The sequence below is a fragment of the Lepisma saccharinum genome, chromosome 26 (assembly GCF_977018435.1).
Source record: "Lepisma saccharinum chromosome 26, izLepSacc3.1, whole genome shotgun sequence".
Taxonomy (NCBI): Eukaryota; Metazoa; Arthropoda; class Insecta; order Zygentoma; family Lepismatidae; genus Lepisma; species Lepisma saccharinum.
The window spans coordinates 26,401,024-26,415,006 of record NC_139254.1 but is presented as its reverse complement, the minus strand read 5'-3'; the positions used below and the strand labels follow the sequence as shown (position 1 = coordinate 26,415,006).

The following is a 13,983-nucleotide window of genomic DNA, read 5'->3' as shown; positions in this document are numbered from 1 at the left end:
GAGGAGCCAGATATACTGTAGTTAGCAAACCATAAATGTTCCTCCATGAGTCACTATGCCTCATCAACATCAAAGGGCGCAATATAAACTAATGATAAATGGGGGATGAATAATCAGCCTGCATGAAGGTGGATTTTTGTACCACAACATTGTCCACAGCAGTGGACTAGAGAAAACCCGATGCATCTGGCAGTGGACCATGAAATTTGACAACACCACAGGATGACAGACATGTTTTCCACATGACTCTGACAGACCATACAGCTTCATCACAAGTGTTAGCACAATGGTGAAGCATTGCAACTTGTGAGGCATTGTCTGCTTTTACAGTTTAATGGCATCTGCTTCCACAATTAATCAGCGCCTGCTTCACAGAAGACTGGCTGCTCACATTCCTATGCGGTGGATTCCCTTGACCCTGAACCATTGATGTCTCATGCTACAAGGACTCATGAACACAGATAATGGCACGCGAATTGGCAACATGTTTTATGACAAGTCTCACTATAACTTGGAATACAATGATGGCTGTATACATATTACACAACATCATGGTGAATACTATGAACCATGGTAGCTTAGTCATTAGAGCATCTTACTAACATGTGAGATACCTGGATTCGATCCCCGGTGGGGAAGAACTGGGAATTTTTCCACCTGTTCAAGTGGCTCCAGCACCCACCCAGCATCGTATAATGTGGGTACATGGAGGAAACTCTGGGGGGTAAAGATGCTGATCATATCAACCCCACCTCCGGCTTGATCAAGAAAGTGTGGGGCCCTAACTCCACACCTCCTAGATGCATTCATGGCATGGTGCAAAAGCACTGGGGTGCACTTTACTTTTTATCATGGTGAGTTTTAGCTTCCTGCATGCATTGTCCATAGTCATACAGGCCAATACCATGTTTGATGGTGTGAGGTACTATAGGGTATATTCACAAACTGAACTGGTACGAATTGAGGGTACTCTCAGCAGCAACTGCTATATCAGGCAAGTTGTAGAGGCAGTGTCCTTCAGCACACTCCTGATGCTATATTTCAGCAGAACAATGCCAGGCCATATGTTGCCAGGAAGGTTCAAGCCTTCTTCGCACATGCCTGGTATATGCTCACTTAGCAACTAGCCCGTCAAAGTCCTCCAGCAGCAAGTACCAATGAACTGTCGATTCCCATACAAGCAGCCAAGCAGGTAATACACCAAAATACATCCAAAGTCTGTTTGCTTCAATGACATGCAGCAGCAAAGTGTGACATTTTTACGTAGTCATCGCAAGATTTGCCAAACGTCAGGGTCAATCTTTCAACTGGGGCGGGTGGGGGGAGGGAATTCCTACATTCATAGGAATGGCCATCCCTGGTGTGAAAGTAAGATATGTTAGGAAAAAAGCTCTGTGTGAATAAGTATGTCTCAAGAACAAAAATTTTGATCAGTCTTGTCATTTGTATGCACAGTAAACACAATACAACAGCAAGTATGTCATGTTTTGCAAAGCAATAACATTTTTTCAGGATCCAAAAAAATTAAAAGGGGAAATACTATGAAGGAAACGCAATGGATGCAGAAATGCTTTTTTTTTTCCAGTTCTTTCTAGCAGTAACCATGGGGAAATGTATGCTTTTGCTTACTTATATTTTTTTTCTATGCACCATTACTTTCATGTATTCTGTGTAAGTTGCATTGCGATGCTCTTCAATATGTGTTTTTCTCTTAAAAACAAGACCATTGCATGCTTTACAGTGCTGGACATTCTGAGAAGTGTCATCTTGATGATGTCACAGAAACCCTTCCATGTTTGTAAACAAGCGGGCTGAAAAGAAGGTCTCTTATGACCAGACCTTCAAGAGCAGGAGAAAAGTGGTTGAAGGACCTTGGATTGACATACGTGCTGCGATGTCCTGACCTGCCTGAAACCATTGCACTCAACAGGAAACTTGGCAGAAAGGTTGGGCAATGGGCGGGGGGTAGAACTGGGATCTCCTTTTGATGCATATTTCTAGCTGTTTTATGGTGTCACTTGACTAATTTCTGCTCAAATATGCAAATGTTCTGACTTACTTCTCTAAAATATTTAAAAAGCAATATTTTTATTATTTTGTTTTGTCATCCCCACATCTCCCGATGACTGGACACTTCACGTCTGGTGCCAAGGCATATAGCAGCTCTTTATGCAGCTTTTAGAGGTTTCACAATCCACTGATATTTTGCATGTAATGTCGTTGTATGCCCAGCACCATGGCTGTGTGATCTAAGGCGTCATTCTTTGGGCTCTGGCTATGGGATATGTGCAGATTCGAGTCTCTAGGAAGGAAGCGTAACAACATTTCCTGAGATGGGGAAATTGGGGAGCTATGAATGAGTAGCGTAACCTGGTCACTGAAACCTACAACAATGACTGGGGTTTCATCATGCAGACCACACCTCACCCTGTAACTAGTTGGATGATCTGCCAGCTCTGCAGGCCGGTAGTCAGTACGTAGACCCTACCCCTCATCACGGGTATCACGGGTTATTATTATTATTTTAATATTACTGTATTGGTCTTAAACTTCTATCATTTGTGTGTCTCATTATATGTAATATGTAGATTAAATCTCATTTCATGCACATGATTTCTCCATGGTGTTGCAATTTTCACAAAGTGTATATGTATGCATATTAGAGCATTTTTAGAATTAATCAGAAGTAGCAGGAAAGTGAAATAAAAGAATCAAATGAATCAATCAATGCATATGTAAAGAGTAACTTTAAAAAAAAAAATTAGAAGGCAACATCAAATACAAGGTCCACCAAGTCATTTGGGTAATTTGATAACAGTGTGCTTTTGCTGTAAGGTGTAAGCATTTTACATTTTCAATGATTGATACGTCGCCCCAGGGGGAATACCTCAAGAAATACAGGATTCATGAAAACAATGAAGTGTCATTGGCTCATGCCATCAAGACATAAATCAGGAACTTTGAAGACACAGGATCCACTATGAAGAAAAGGGGTAAGCATAAATGCCATGGGTACACAAGAGAATAATGCAGTTTTGAAAACCACCACTGAGTGAAGACTTAGGTTATCAGCTTTTCTGCAGTCATTAAGGGGGTTCTAAAGCCATACTAAAGGATAGACCAAAATTCATTGGGATATTGATACAGCTACTATAGATTCAGTAAGGAAGAAATTTTCTCATATAAAAGGATGTTTTATTCATTACAACATGGAATCCTTATAATTTTGTTATGATTAAAGGTATTTAAGTAAATAACAGAAAATATAAGGTCTCTGTCATGTTCAAACTGCTGCGTATGGACGGCGTTGAAGTGGTAGTTTTGTCAATAATGGTGATTTTTTTTTTCTTTACTACTAAGGAAGATTTCGTTGTGAAACAATGAATTCAGTCTGTAGCCGCAAGCATCTGAAATACTATGCGAAAAAATGAAAACATCTTGTATCTTCAGAAAGTAGTGGTTATATTAATGATTTTTGAAGTGGCATTTCGTTGCAATGTACTCCGTGATCTAGATTTTAACAAACACTGTTGTCGTGATTTCGCTCCTTTTTTTCTTAATCAGTGTGAGTGCTTCATTGGATAGGGACATGTAATCACTTGCACAAGAAAGATGGTGTGGTCCAGTGACTATGATATTTGCCCACCACATAAAGGGTCTCCAATTCGAATCTCCACTAGAACACTTTTTTTTAAATTATAAAATGCAAACTAATGTAAGTCTGTGAACTATTAACTGCAAATTTGACGACAAATGATTTTATTTTTTATTCAAATTGCAAATAATTTTGAAACTTCTGAATACCAAATTACTTTAATAAAGTTGAAGCCATGAAATGAGATGTAAATAAAATAAACGCTAAGTATAGTCTATTATTTGAATCTAGTGTTTTGCATGGAATTGATATCACTAGATTATTTGCTTATATTAGGCTATAGCTATGCTATTAAATCTTGCCTCTAAATCTATACACAGATGTAAACGTTAATATTGGAATTATTATCAACCTCATGGCAAGCTCTTATTTCATAAAGTGATGTCTCTTGTAGTTTGCCATTTATATTCTTTCTATTAAAACGATAAATGATTTATGTTGCTTTACACCTTGAAAAATTGTGTAATTTTAGGCGTTGTGTAAATGCCTAGTGAGAGAAGAAGATATCGATCTTGCATCACTAGATTTATCAGTTCCAAACCATGCACAAACATTCCTTAAAAATTGAAAGAACATCATAACCCTCTCCCCACCTGTTTAATAATATTTTTTTTCTACAGAAGTCGAAGTTGGCAATAAAATTCCTTGGAGGTATCACTTTATAGTCAAATCGGTATGTCAGTTGCCAACATGCTAAATGGTCCCGGGTTTGCTTCTCATCAAAGGTAGATTTTTTTTTACAGTGCAGTGCCAACTAGTGTATGCCTAGTCTAATATGGAATTAATTACACATTTCAAAACGACTGCTATTTTTAATAAAAATGAAATGGTTTTGAGAGTAACTACTTGATATTAAATTTCTTATAAAATGTGCAACGTCCACCCACACAGTGCTCAGCACCACGGCGCAGGAGTACTGGTACTGGCTGCGTTCAACACGCTAAACACTGCAGTTGGGTGGTCGGCGAAAGTTTACCCATATGTGCTAACTGATTCAGTCGTAGTACAAAGACTCAGAAATATCTCAGGGCTTGCTGGGTGTAAAGAAAGACTAAACCAGGTTTATATATTGATGTAACAGTTTATTATAATCCTATCACAAAGATGTCCGTTAGCACACTTACACATGTGACTTTACCATTACCCGTACCACTCACGTGCATTTACCTGTACCACCTTTAGACTCGAAGAGATAAGGGGGGAGCAGGGAACATCCAATTCATTCCTCACAGTGAGGCGCCAATGGGGAGTATGGGGACCTAATTTTATTTAGGGCCTGGTCGCCGCAGTCGTCACGGGTTCCCCTGAAAGAGAGAGTAGGTTGTCTGGAAACCCAATGCCACACTACCCTGGCGGGGTGCCGCAGGTTGATAGGGGAAGGAAACCTCTCGCAGCAAGCGGAGCGGGTCCTCTCACTCTAAAGTGGAGTTGTTCTCTCTCACCAATAAGCGGAGTGGGGTATCTCTCACTCGAAAGTGGAGTGGGTTCTCTTGCCAAAGGCAGAGTTCAACCTCTCTCGCTGGAAGGCGGAGTGCGGCTTCTCTCGGGTGCTTGGCCTCTCGCAAGAGCAGAGTGCAACTTCCTTCCTTCCTACCTTAGGATGCTTGGACTCTCGCAAGAGCGGAGTGATCCTTCTTCCAGCTCTGTTGGTAAGAGAAACTTATCGTGAGCCGACCTGAAAGCCAACTGAACTCCGGGCCTCACTGCGCTGGCTTTATACTCGTGGTGGCGCATGGGTGGTGAAAATTTTAACTACAAGTATGCGTTGCTAACTCATTTTTTTACATATAGCAAACTTCGTACTGAGAAACATCCAAGAAGTAACATTAAGAAAACACTAGTGGGAAAATCACTAGTTGCACGTGTCAATATAAACTAAAACTGAGTGCATTCAGACAATACAATTGATATTGAGCCTCGCAGGACTCTTCAACGAATTGAACAGTATAAATGACAATAAATGATAACATTCACCGAATACAGTGACCACGCAGGCTCAAAGCTAATAAACGTAGAGGTGGATCCGTTAACGTTTACTGAATAGAGTGACCACGCAGGGTCTAATAATAAGTGAAACTAATAAATGTAGAGGTGGATCCGTTAACACATTTAAACTAAAAGTGTAGGCCTCACAGGGACATTCAGCCTGCATTCTTTATCCAAACCTTCTTAACAAAAATATAATATTGCGACCACGCAGGATCGTTAAATGTGGCGACCATGCAGGGTCGTTACAAATGTGGAAAGGCATTAAGATGAGCCATAAATGCAAAAAATACAGAGAATTCATACGAGCATATTGTTGTGTATGAAATTGATTCCACTATAGTTATTGCTTTGTGTGGAAACCTAAATCTGAAAATCCTTAACAACCACATCATTATAATTTTGTTTTAAAATCTGCAGCTATGTATAAGAATAGCAAAATGAATGTTCTTACGACCACCTTTAGTACATCATCTTTCGGCTAATCAGTATCACTCCGATTTAAATTTGTTGTATGCATATGTTGTGTAAAAGTATAAACATCTGTTTCATTCTTATTCTAGGATTCCAGAACAATATCTCTTTAGATACAGATTAAATTAAACATATTAACATTAATAGGTGACAATGTAAACTTGTGTAAACAAACTCGAAATCATCTTTAGTTTAAAATGTAGAGGCATGTAATTTACAGCCACGCTGAAAGTCGGCATCGTTTAACAGCTCCATGTTTGGTCCCCAAGTGTAAAATGATTTTGTGAAGAAGAAAAAATGTAAGACTTTTTAGAAATTAGCAGGTCAAATCATGGATTGAAAATGCATGTCGAATGGATGTTCCATATTCCATGTATTCGAAATTATGCATAGTTACACAAGATTATAAAAACAATTGAACTCACACATATTGGAGCTTGATTGGTAACAAAAAAAAAAAAAAACCTTCTTTGATCGGGCTCGAACACGCATCCTTCAGAATGTGAAGCCGTAACACTGACCACTCGCCTACAGCTCCTACTGGCAGCTATGTGAGTATTTACTTATGATGTAAGTTGTTTCAATTGTTTCATCCCAGGTAACGTGTATCTCTTGTTGATCATTTTCTTTCAGATGAGATGTAGTTATGTTTTCAGACCGCTATAATTTTTAACCTTCTACCACCCACGTAAATCTTTCTGGAATACATTATTGGGATGCAACTCCAAGAAAGATAATATATTAGTTTCAAGAACTTGAGGTGGTACTGGTGTGTTCAGTCACACATGACCTAAAAATGTTTAATATTTGAAGATTTGCTTGCAACGCCAGCATCAACCAAACATAGACTTTTTAGACAAATAGTACCTACCTTTGATTCATGCAACTGGCAACATGGCAGTTGGTTGCCATGACAAACTGTGCTGCCATCTGTTACCGAAAAGTTACTGCAAAATTGCCTTTAATTCCCCCTTAAGGTCAGCATTTTGAGTAGTATATTATAGAATTTTATAATAACTTCATAATATCAAAAAGAACATAAATCATTGCACCTACACATGATAACTTCAAACAGAAGTATTGTTTTGGAGAGCAAATGCCTTTTTTGCCTCTCTTTGAAAACTAATTGCTTGATTGACCATATTCCCTCCTTAGAAAAACCCTGTAACCAACATTTTCCACTGTCCCTCCTCTAATGTTGTTAATCACATTTTATGCCATTTTCATTTGACGTGATTCCATTTGATTGACTTTATTTTAGAAGAGTTATCTGCCACTTTTAGCTAATCAAGGCGATGTAGATGAATGGTTTTACGATGCGATTATTACAAACATACATAGATGGCACAATGCACACCTCACAAAGGTTTATCCTGGCTGTGAGCCTATAAAGATTGCAACCCAGTGTGCACTACATGGAAGAAAGGTTGACATTTGGGCATCTTAAGGCATCACTCCTCAGAACCCTGCAGGATTTTCATATTACCCTCTAATATACATATATTTCTGATTGATTGAATGTTTTAATTATACAAGGTGTCATTTTAATGGCTCCCACAGACCACAGAAATGTATAGAGGACATCAAAACAAACAACTATTCTTGGTAACATTTTTCTGGTTAGTGCATCGTTTCAGCACTACAGTTGTTCAAAAAAGCCCGTTTTGCCGCTTGGATGCTGGCAACCTAACACAACATTTGATCGCATCTGTGACGTCATTTCCTGCAGCGAAACAATGCATGTAAGTGTTGGTAGGAAAACAGAAATTTTGTGAGAAATGACAGACTACCGATCACATTATGAGCTGTAAGAAGAAGATAAATGTCTATATATTTCTGAGGTCCGTGGGCACCATTAAAATGACACCCTATATATATATATATATATATATATATATATATATTTCTTCTCAACTGAGGTCGTATGCATGAAAAGGTGTCAAATATAGCATCGGTTTAGAAATAAATTATTTCTCATATCATATCTCCAACGACTACATATTTTTTTTTTCAAAACTTCGTGGTACAGCACTGGTCTAATTTGTAGGGATGGAATGAAGCACACATACATTATAAATGTTTCAGTTCATGATCTATTTCCATAGTGATTTGTTTACATTACTTATGTAGAGTTTATAAATCATAGTTATCATCATTAAAAATAATAATGTCATTTTCTTTACATATTTTTCAGGTTGGCAGTACTGATGTTTATGGCTTACAAGTTTCACCCAACATTGTAATATACCAGCAAAATGAACGAACTTTGGATTGGAATAGTTTGTATGGAAAAGTTACAATGCCCATAAAATATATAAGCTTTGGAGGATATAATGACATATCATCAGTGGAATTTGGACATGGTATGATTGAATTTATCATTTAATTTTATCACATAAATTATAATTCTTATCATTAGTCACTGCTACTCCGTGACTGCTCCCACTTTCTATGGAAAATACAATGTTTCAGAAAAATATTTAAATACATTTTGACATGAAATGTGGTCACATAAGATAACTTCCCTCATCTGTACACAAGCAAATCAGTGCTAATCATTTGAAAATATGCAAAGTAATTAAAGTTTTAAAATTTCATTAATAAGCTTTCTAGTTTTGGTTAAACAATGTAACTTTATGCACTCGTAAGTCAGCTTGAACTTCTAAACTACATTGGTATATTTAGTATATTTCTAAAATACAACAATAAATTGTAATTAAAAATTATTTAATAGGTACATAATATATGTACCTATTAAAAAGTGCAAAAAAAATGTTTTAAAAAATTAGATATTCTGTGTTGAGCCGTTTACTTTCCAACTACTTTTGCACTATCGAGTGATAGGTTTTGAAATAATAAAAAAAAAGCATTAATTTTGCTTGAATTATTACTTTATCTTGTGAATCTATGGTATTAGTGTCATCACATATAATGGTGTAAATTAAGAACACTTACTCTAATAAAGTTGAGGTTTTTTGTTTTATATAAAAATATTAATTTCTCCCCTGTGCATTGCATTTTTACCATAAAAACACATCTCATAATGGAGATAATTTAATTAAGACTATACTTTTACAATTTTTAGCCCCTCCAACATTGCCCCAAGTTCCCATTAATGGATCTTGTTGTTTCTAGACTTTACCAAAGCTTTTGATTCAATTGATCATGATATTCTACTTGAAAAAATGGAGTGTTATGGTATGAGATCAATAACTAAAAATTGGTCTGTTTCTTATCTAAAAGGACGAAATCAATATGTTGAAATTAATGGAATTTTCAGAAAAAACAAGCATCAGAAAAGGAGTACCACAAGGTTCAATACTTGGCCCAGTGCTATTTCTCATTTACATTAACGATCTCCCAGAGTATTTGTCATCCACAGAATTGGTGCTTCTTGCAGACGACACAAATATGGTACTAAAAAAACACGAAACATAAGGACCTTGAAACTAAAACTCAGAAGATTTGAGTTTTTAGTTAGAGAATAAATAAGTGCAACTAATGTAAGTAAAACACTTCTCATATATTTGAACCCAAATAAACAAATGAAAGAAGTAAATGTAATACGAAAACGACAGTACTAAATTTCTTGGAATCTGGGTAGATTCAAATCTCTCATGGAATATTAATATAAATTTTCTAATTCAAGAATTGAGTAAGTTATGTTACATGATGAGAGTTTTGGAAATGTTCTCATATTAAGAGATCTAAGAACATTTTTTTGATCAGATCCATCTTGTACTAACTTATGGCATCAACTTCTGGGGCTGTACATAAAAAATGCATGAAATTTTCTTTTGGCAGAAAAGGATTTTTAAAGTTATAAAAAATGTGCCCATCCATAGTGCAACAAAATAAATATTTCGACAGATACAAATCCTACACCTACCTTGCATGTACGTACATTCTAGAAACACTAAGTTTCATTCACAAAAATTGTAATTTTCAGTAAAAATAATGGTGTGCACAAGTATCATACAAGGAATCACAACTTACTGCATGTCACTTCAGTTCGCACGTCCAAAGCAAAACAAGGAGTAAAATGCCAAGGTTCACATTTATAGAATAAGCTACCAGAGACAATCAAAAACAACAATATAATCAAATTAAGGAAAACAGTAAATCAGATACTAATGAATCATTTATTTTACAAAACTGAGGACTTCTTGAACTACAATATAATAAGCAATAATACATGATATGATTAACCCTTTCTTCTGATCTCTGCAAAAGTCAAATTTTGTTTAATTTTGCTTATTTAGAAATGAAAAGTGTGTTTATATAGTGTGGCCTTTTTTTTAATATACACATTTATTTTATATTTGTTTTTGTCATAAGATATTAGCAATTTGTAACATATAAAAGTAAACAAACATAATTTTAAGATAATATTAGTTTATACATTCCACAAATGTAATATTTGGAACTTCATGTGTATCCACTATGTAAAAATTAATGTAAGGATAAAACCGTAATCAATGTTAAAACTTTGGCGATTGTAAATTTTGACCTGTTCTATATCATTGTACCTATTGTACTATAATAGATTTAGAGGATGAAATAAATCAATCAATCAACCACTTTAGCAGGCAAACAATCAAAGATTCCAACTTAAGATCACTTAGCTTTGGCATCAAAAATCAAAACTGTGTTTTCCACATGGCAAAGACTCTCTATCAAATACTGGACAACTGTGGCATATGTAATTATTAGTACTATTATCAAAACTCGAAATGCTGTTAATATTTATATCACATTCATTCATTATCATTTATCAGTATCGGTAATTTAATAATATTGCAACTGTTTCTGTGTCAACAGATCTTTGAAATTTCTTATGTACACATGAAATAAATTGAAGGGCTCGTGTGTAAAACATGGTGACATTTTGGTAATTTTTGAGTTACAAAGTAATATGTGATATCCTTCAATTTTTGAGTGAAATTGCCATGTCATACAATTTGCATTGGACTCAGTGAAGCCTTCTGAAATTGGTAAACACAATTTATCTACAGTATAGCTTCTAATAAGCTTTTTCTTCATGAACTCGGCAATGACGAAAATGTCACTTACCATGTTTTAGACCCAAGCCCTTCAATTTAAACATTAAAAACATAATTAATTTCATTGCTGTTCATTCATCAGCTGACTAAACCAACGCACATGGCCAAAGGTGCCTTCAAATGGGCACATCCATCCCTGATATATCAGAAAAACTTCACGTAATTCGAATGAAGAAATTGTAGTGTGAAAACGTGGATGAGGGGTGCCATGAAAGACAGCAGATTACATGATGTCTGATATCTGAGCACCATGAAAAAGTACAAAGAGAGAAAGAACTGTTCATCAACAAAGTGGTAGATGTTCATGGAAAAGAAACAAGTCAAATCCAGTTTCTATTTAAATAGTGAACTCAAGTTTAAACTTGAAAACATCAAAGTATTTTCAATTCAATTTCAATTTTATGACTTTAAAAATTGTAAAAGGTAAAATATGAGTTGCAGTGGGTGAGGGGACGCGTATGCAAATTATCCTAGTGGGGGATGCTTTGAGAATATCCTTAACTGTGGGAGAGTATCCATCCCCCATGTTATCCCCACTTTGAGCACTTCTGCCTCCAACCTCCTTCCATATGGCTTATTGTTAAGTCTTTAAAATCTTTAAAGCAATATCATCAATTCATTGTGTATTATATGTAAGAATAAGTTACAAACTTGGAAATCAATGAAGAAATGCTAATTCAAGGTTTGAATTGAAGTAAAATGAACTTCATTGCATATTATTCTCATGTCTCTTCTAGTTAAAAGGTTCTTTTCTTTGCAAAATTACAATGGAACATTTAGAAGTCCAACATTCACTTGGCGATCTCCTCTTCTGTGCGTCTCCATAAGCTACTTCTTTCCTTCATATCTGACAGATCATGAGAGAAAAATTGATGTTACAGTATTATTTTATAATGAAGGCAAAGAACTGAAATTGGGACAAATCAAGAACCATAAGGATAACAAGGTATGATATTTTTGTTGAAAATTAGATAGACACCAAACACTCAAATGAAAAATGTACAGTCTGCTTAATGAATACAGATGCTCATGTTCTTTATAATCCTATACTTGCTGATAGGCACACACAGGATAATTTTTAAAAATACGTGAAATACATCACAATCATTGCTATTGTTAGTGACAGACATGGTGGTGTTGTTTAAAAGAAAAATGCATATCTTTACAGAATCGGTGATTTTAACACAGTAGGACAAGGTGTAATTAAACTTTTCCATAGCACTAATATGGAGTTATGGCTGAATAACGTGGTCCTTACAGTTTTTCACATGAATGCTGAAAGAGAAGGGCTGCACCACTCAATATCTAGGAAGATGTAGATTGTTTAAATCATTAGCATATTAGATAAATAGATTAGATATAGTTTTTATTTAGCAGGCATATTTCTGCCTGTAGGACCACTATTACAACCAACTATTGCCATAGATTTGAAAAATTATAATAATAGTAATAAAATTAAGATTTTTTTTTTATTTTTATTTTTTATTTTTTTTTTATTTATTTATTTGAGAAATCCTGAATACAGAGAAAATCCATTTTATATCAGGATATCAACAGCGAGAAAAATAGAAATTAACAAATGAGAAGCACGCACACATATGTAACAAGAATAATACAAAAAATAATAAAAATTAAACAATAATAATAAAACAATAACAAGGGTATAACAAATATTAATTTCTCTTCAGCTGCTTGATGCACGCATTTCTGAAAGCCTGCTTAGATAGATGGAAGCCTGGAGGATCAACTAGTGTATTGTACCTTGTTTGTAGCCTATAGAGAAATGACCTTTGTTCTAGGGATAGCCTTGAGGCTTTTGTGTAAAAGAAGTTGTTGCATTTGCTGTTCGTACGTGGGATCCGGATGTGAAGATGTGGCAAGAGTTCGTTAGTGAAAAGTTGTCCATTCATGATCTTGAAAAGAAATGTTAGATCTGAAACTTGACGGCGAAGGGACGGATCGTGAATTTGAAGAGTGGATAGAATTTCATTTTTGGAAAAGTTTGCAAGGGCTGGGCATCTATGTTTGACTATTCTGATAAAGAAATTTACCACTTTGTTTGTTCTCTTTATATTGCTATCACAGGCCATAGACCAAATACAGGAACCATATTCAAGAATAGGTACGACGCACGATGTAAAGTAGGTTTTGAGGGCAGAAACATGTGTGATATCTGTAAATCTGTAAATTAGCCCAAGGGTTTTCATGGCTCTCGAAGTTATGTAATCTATGTGGTGGATGAAAGTGAGTTTGCTGTCGAAAATGACTCCAAGATCTTTGTGCTGTTGTACGAACGGGATGATTTTGTTGCATAATCTATAGGATGGTGCTGTAAAATTGGATTTGAGGGTAAACCTCATAAAAACGGATTTTTCGGGATTTATTTTCAGATTCCAGTCTTGGCACCAGCGTTCAATGTGTGTGAGATTGTCTTGCAAGGAACAAGTGTCTTCAACTGAAGCGATGTTTCTAAATAACTTACAGTCATCAGCATACAATAAAATTGAGCATTCTGGAGAAATATATTCATGAATATCGTCCATGAAAAGAGTGAAACACAGGGGCCCTAGAGAACTTCCTTGAGGCACACCGGAAGCTACAGGGAGCCATGACGAAGAGCAACCAGATATGATAACCCTTTGCTTTCTATTGTACAAGTAAGATGAGAGTAATTTAAGAAGAGATCCGTGAATGTTGAATCTGTTTGAAAGTTTATGGATGAGTTTTGTATGAGGGACAGAGTCAAACGCTTTAGAAAAATCTAAGTAAACGACATCCATGTCTTGCTTGGCACTCAGGCAGTTA

At 35.7% G+C, this 13,983-nt stretch overlaps 1 protein-coding gene across 1 annotated transcript in view; it reads left to right on the top strand.

Annotated features, from left to right (window-relative positions):
• The window catches only part of LOC145979600 (uncharacterized), a 279,253-nt gene that overhangs the window by 28,956 nt on the left and 236,314 nt on the right, over positions 1–13,983 (top strand). Inside the window, exons 6-7 of the mRNA XM_083112566.1 lie at positions 8,310–8,478; positions 11,916–12,124. Of these exons, the coding sequence (XP_082968692.1) occupies positions 8,310–8,478; positions 11,916–12,124 (378 nt within the window). The remainder of the gene's footprint in view (positions 1–8,309; positions 8,479–11,915; positions 12,125–13,983) is intronic.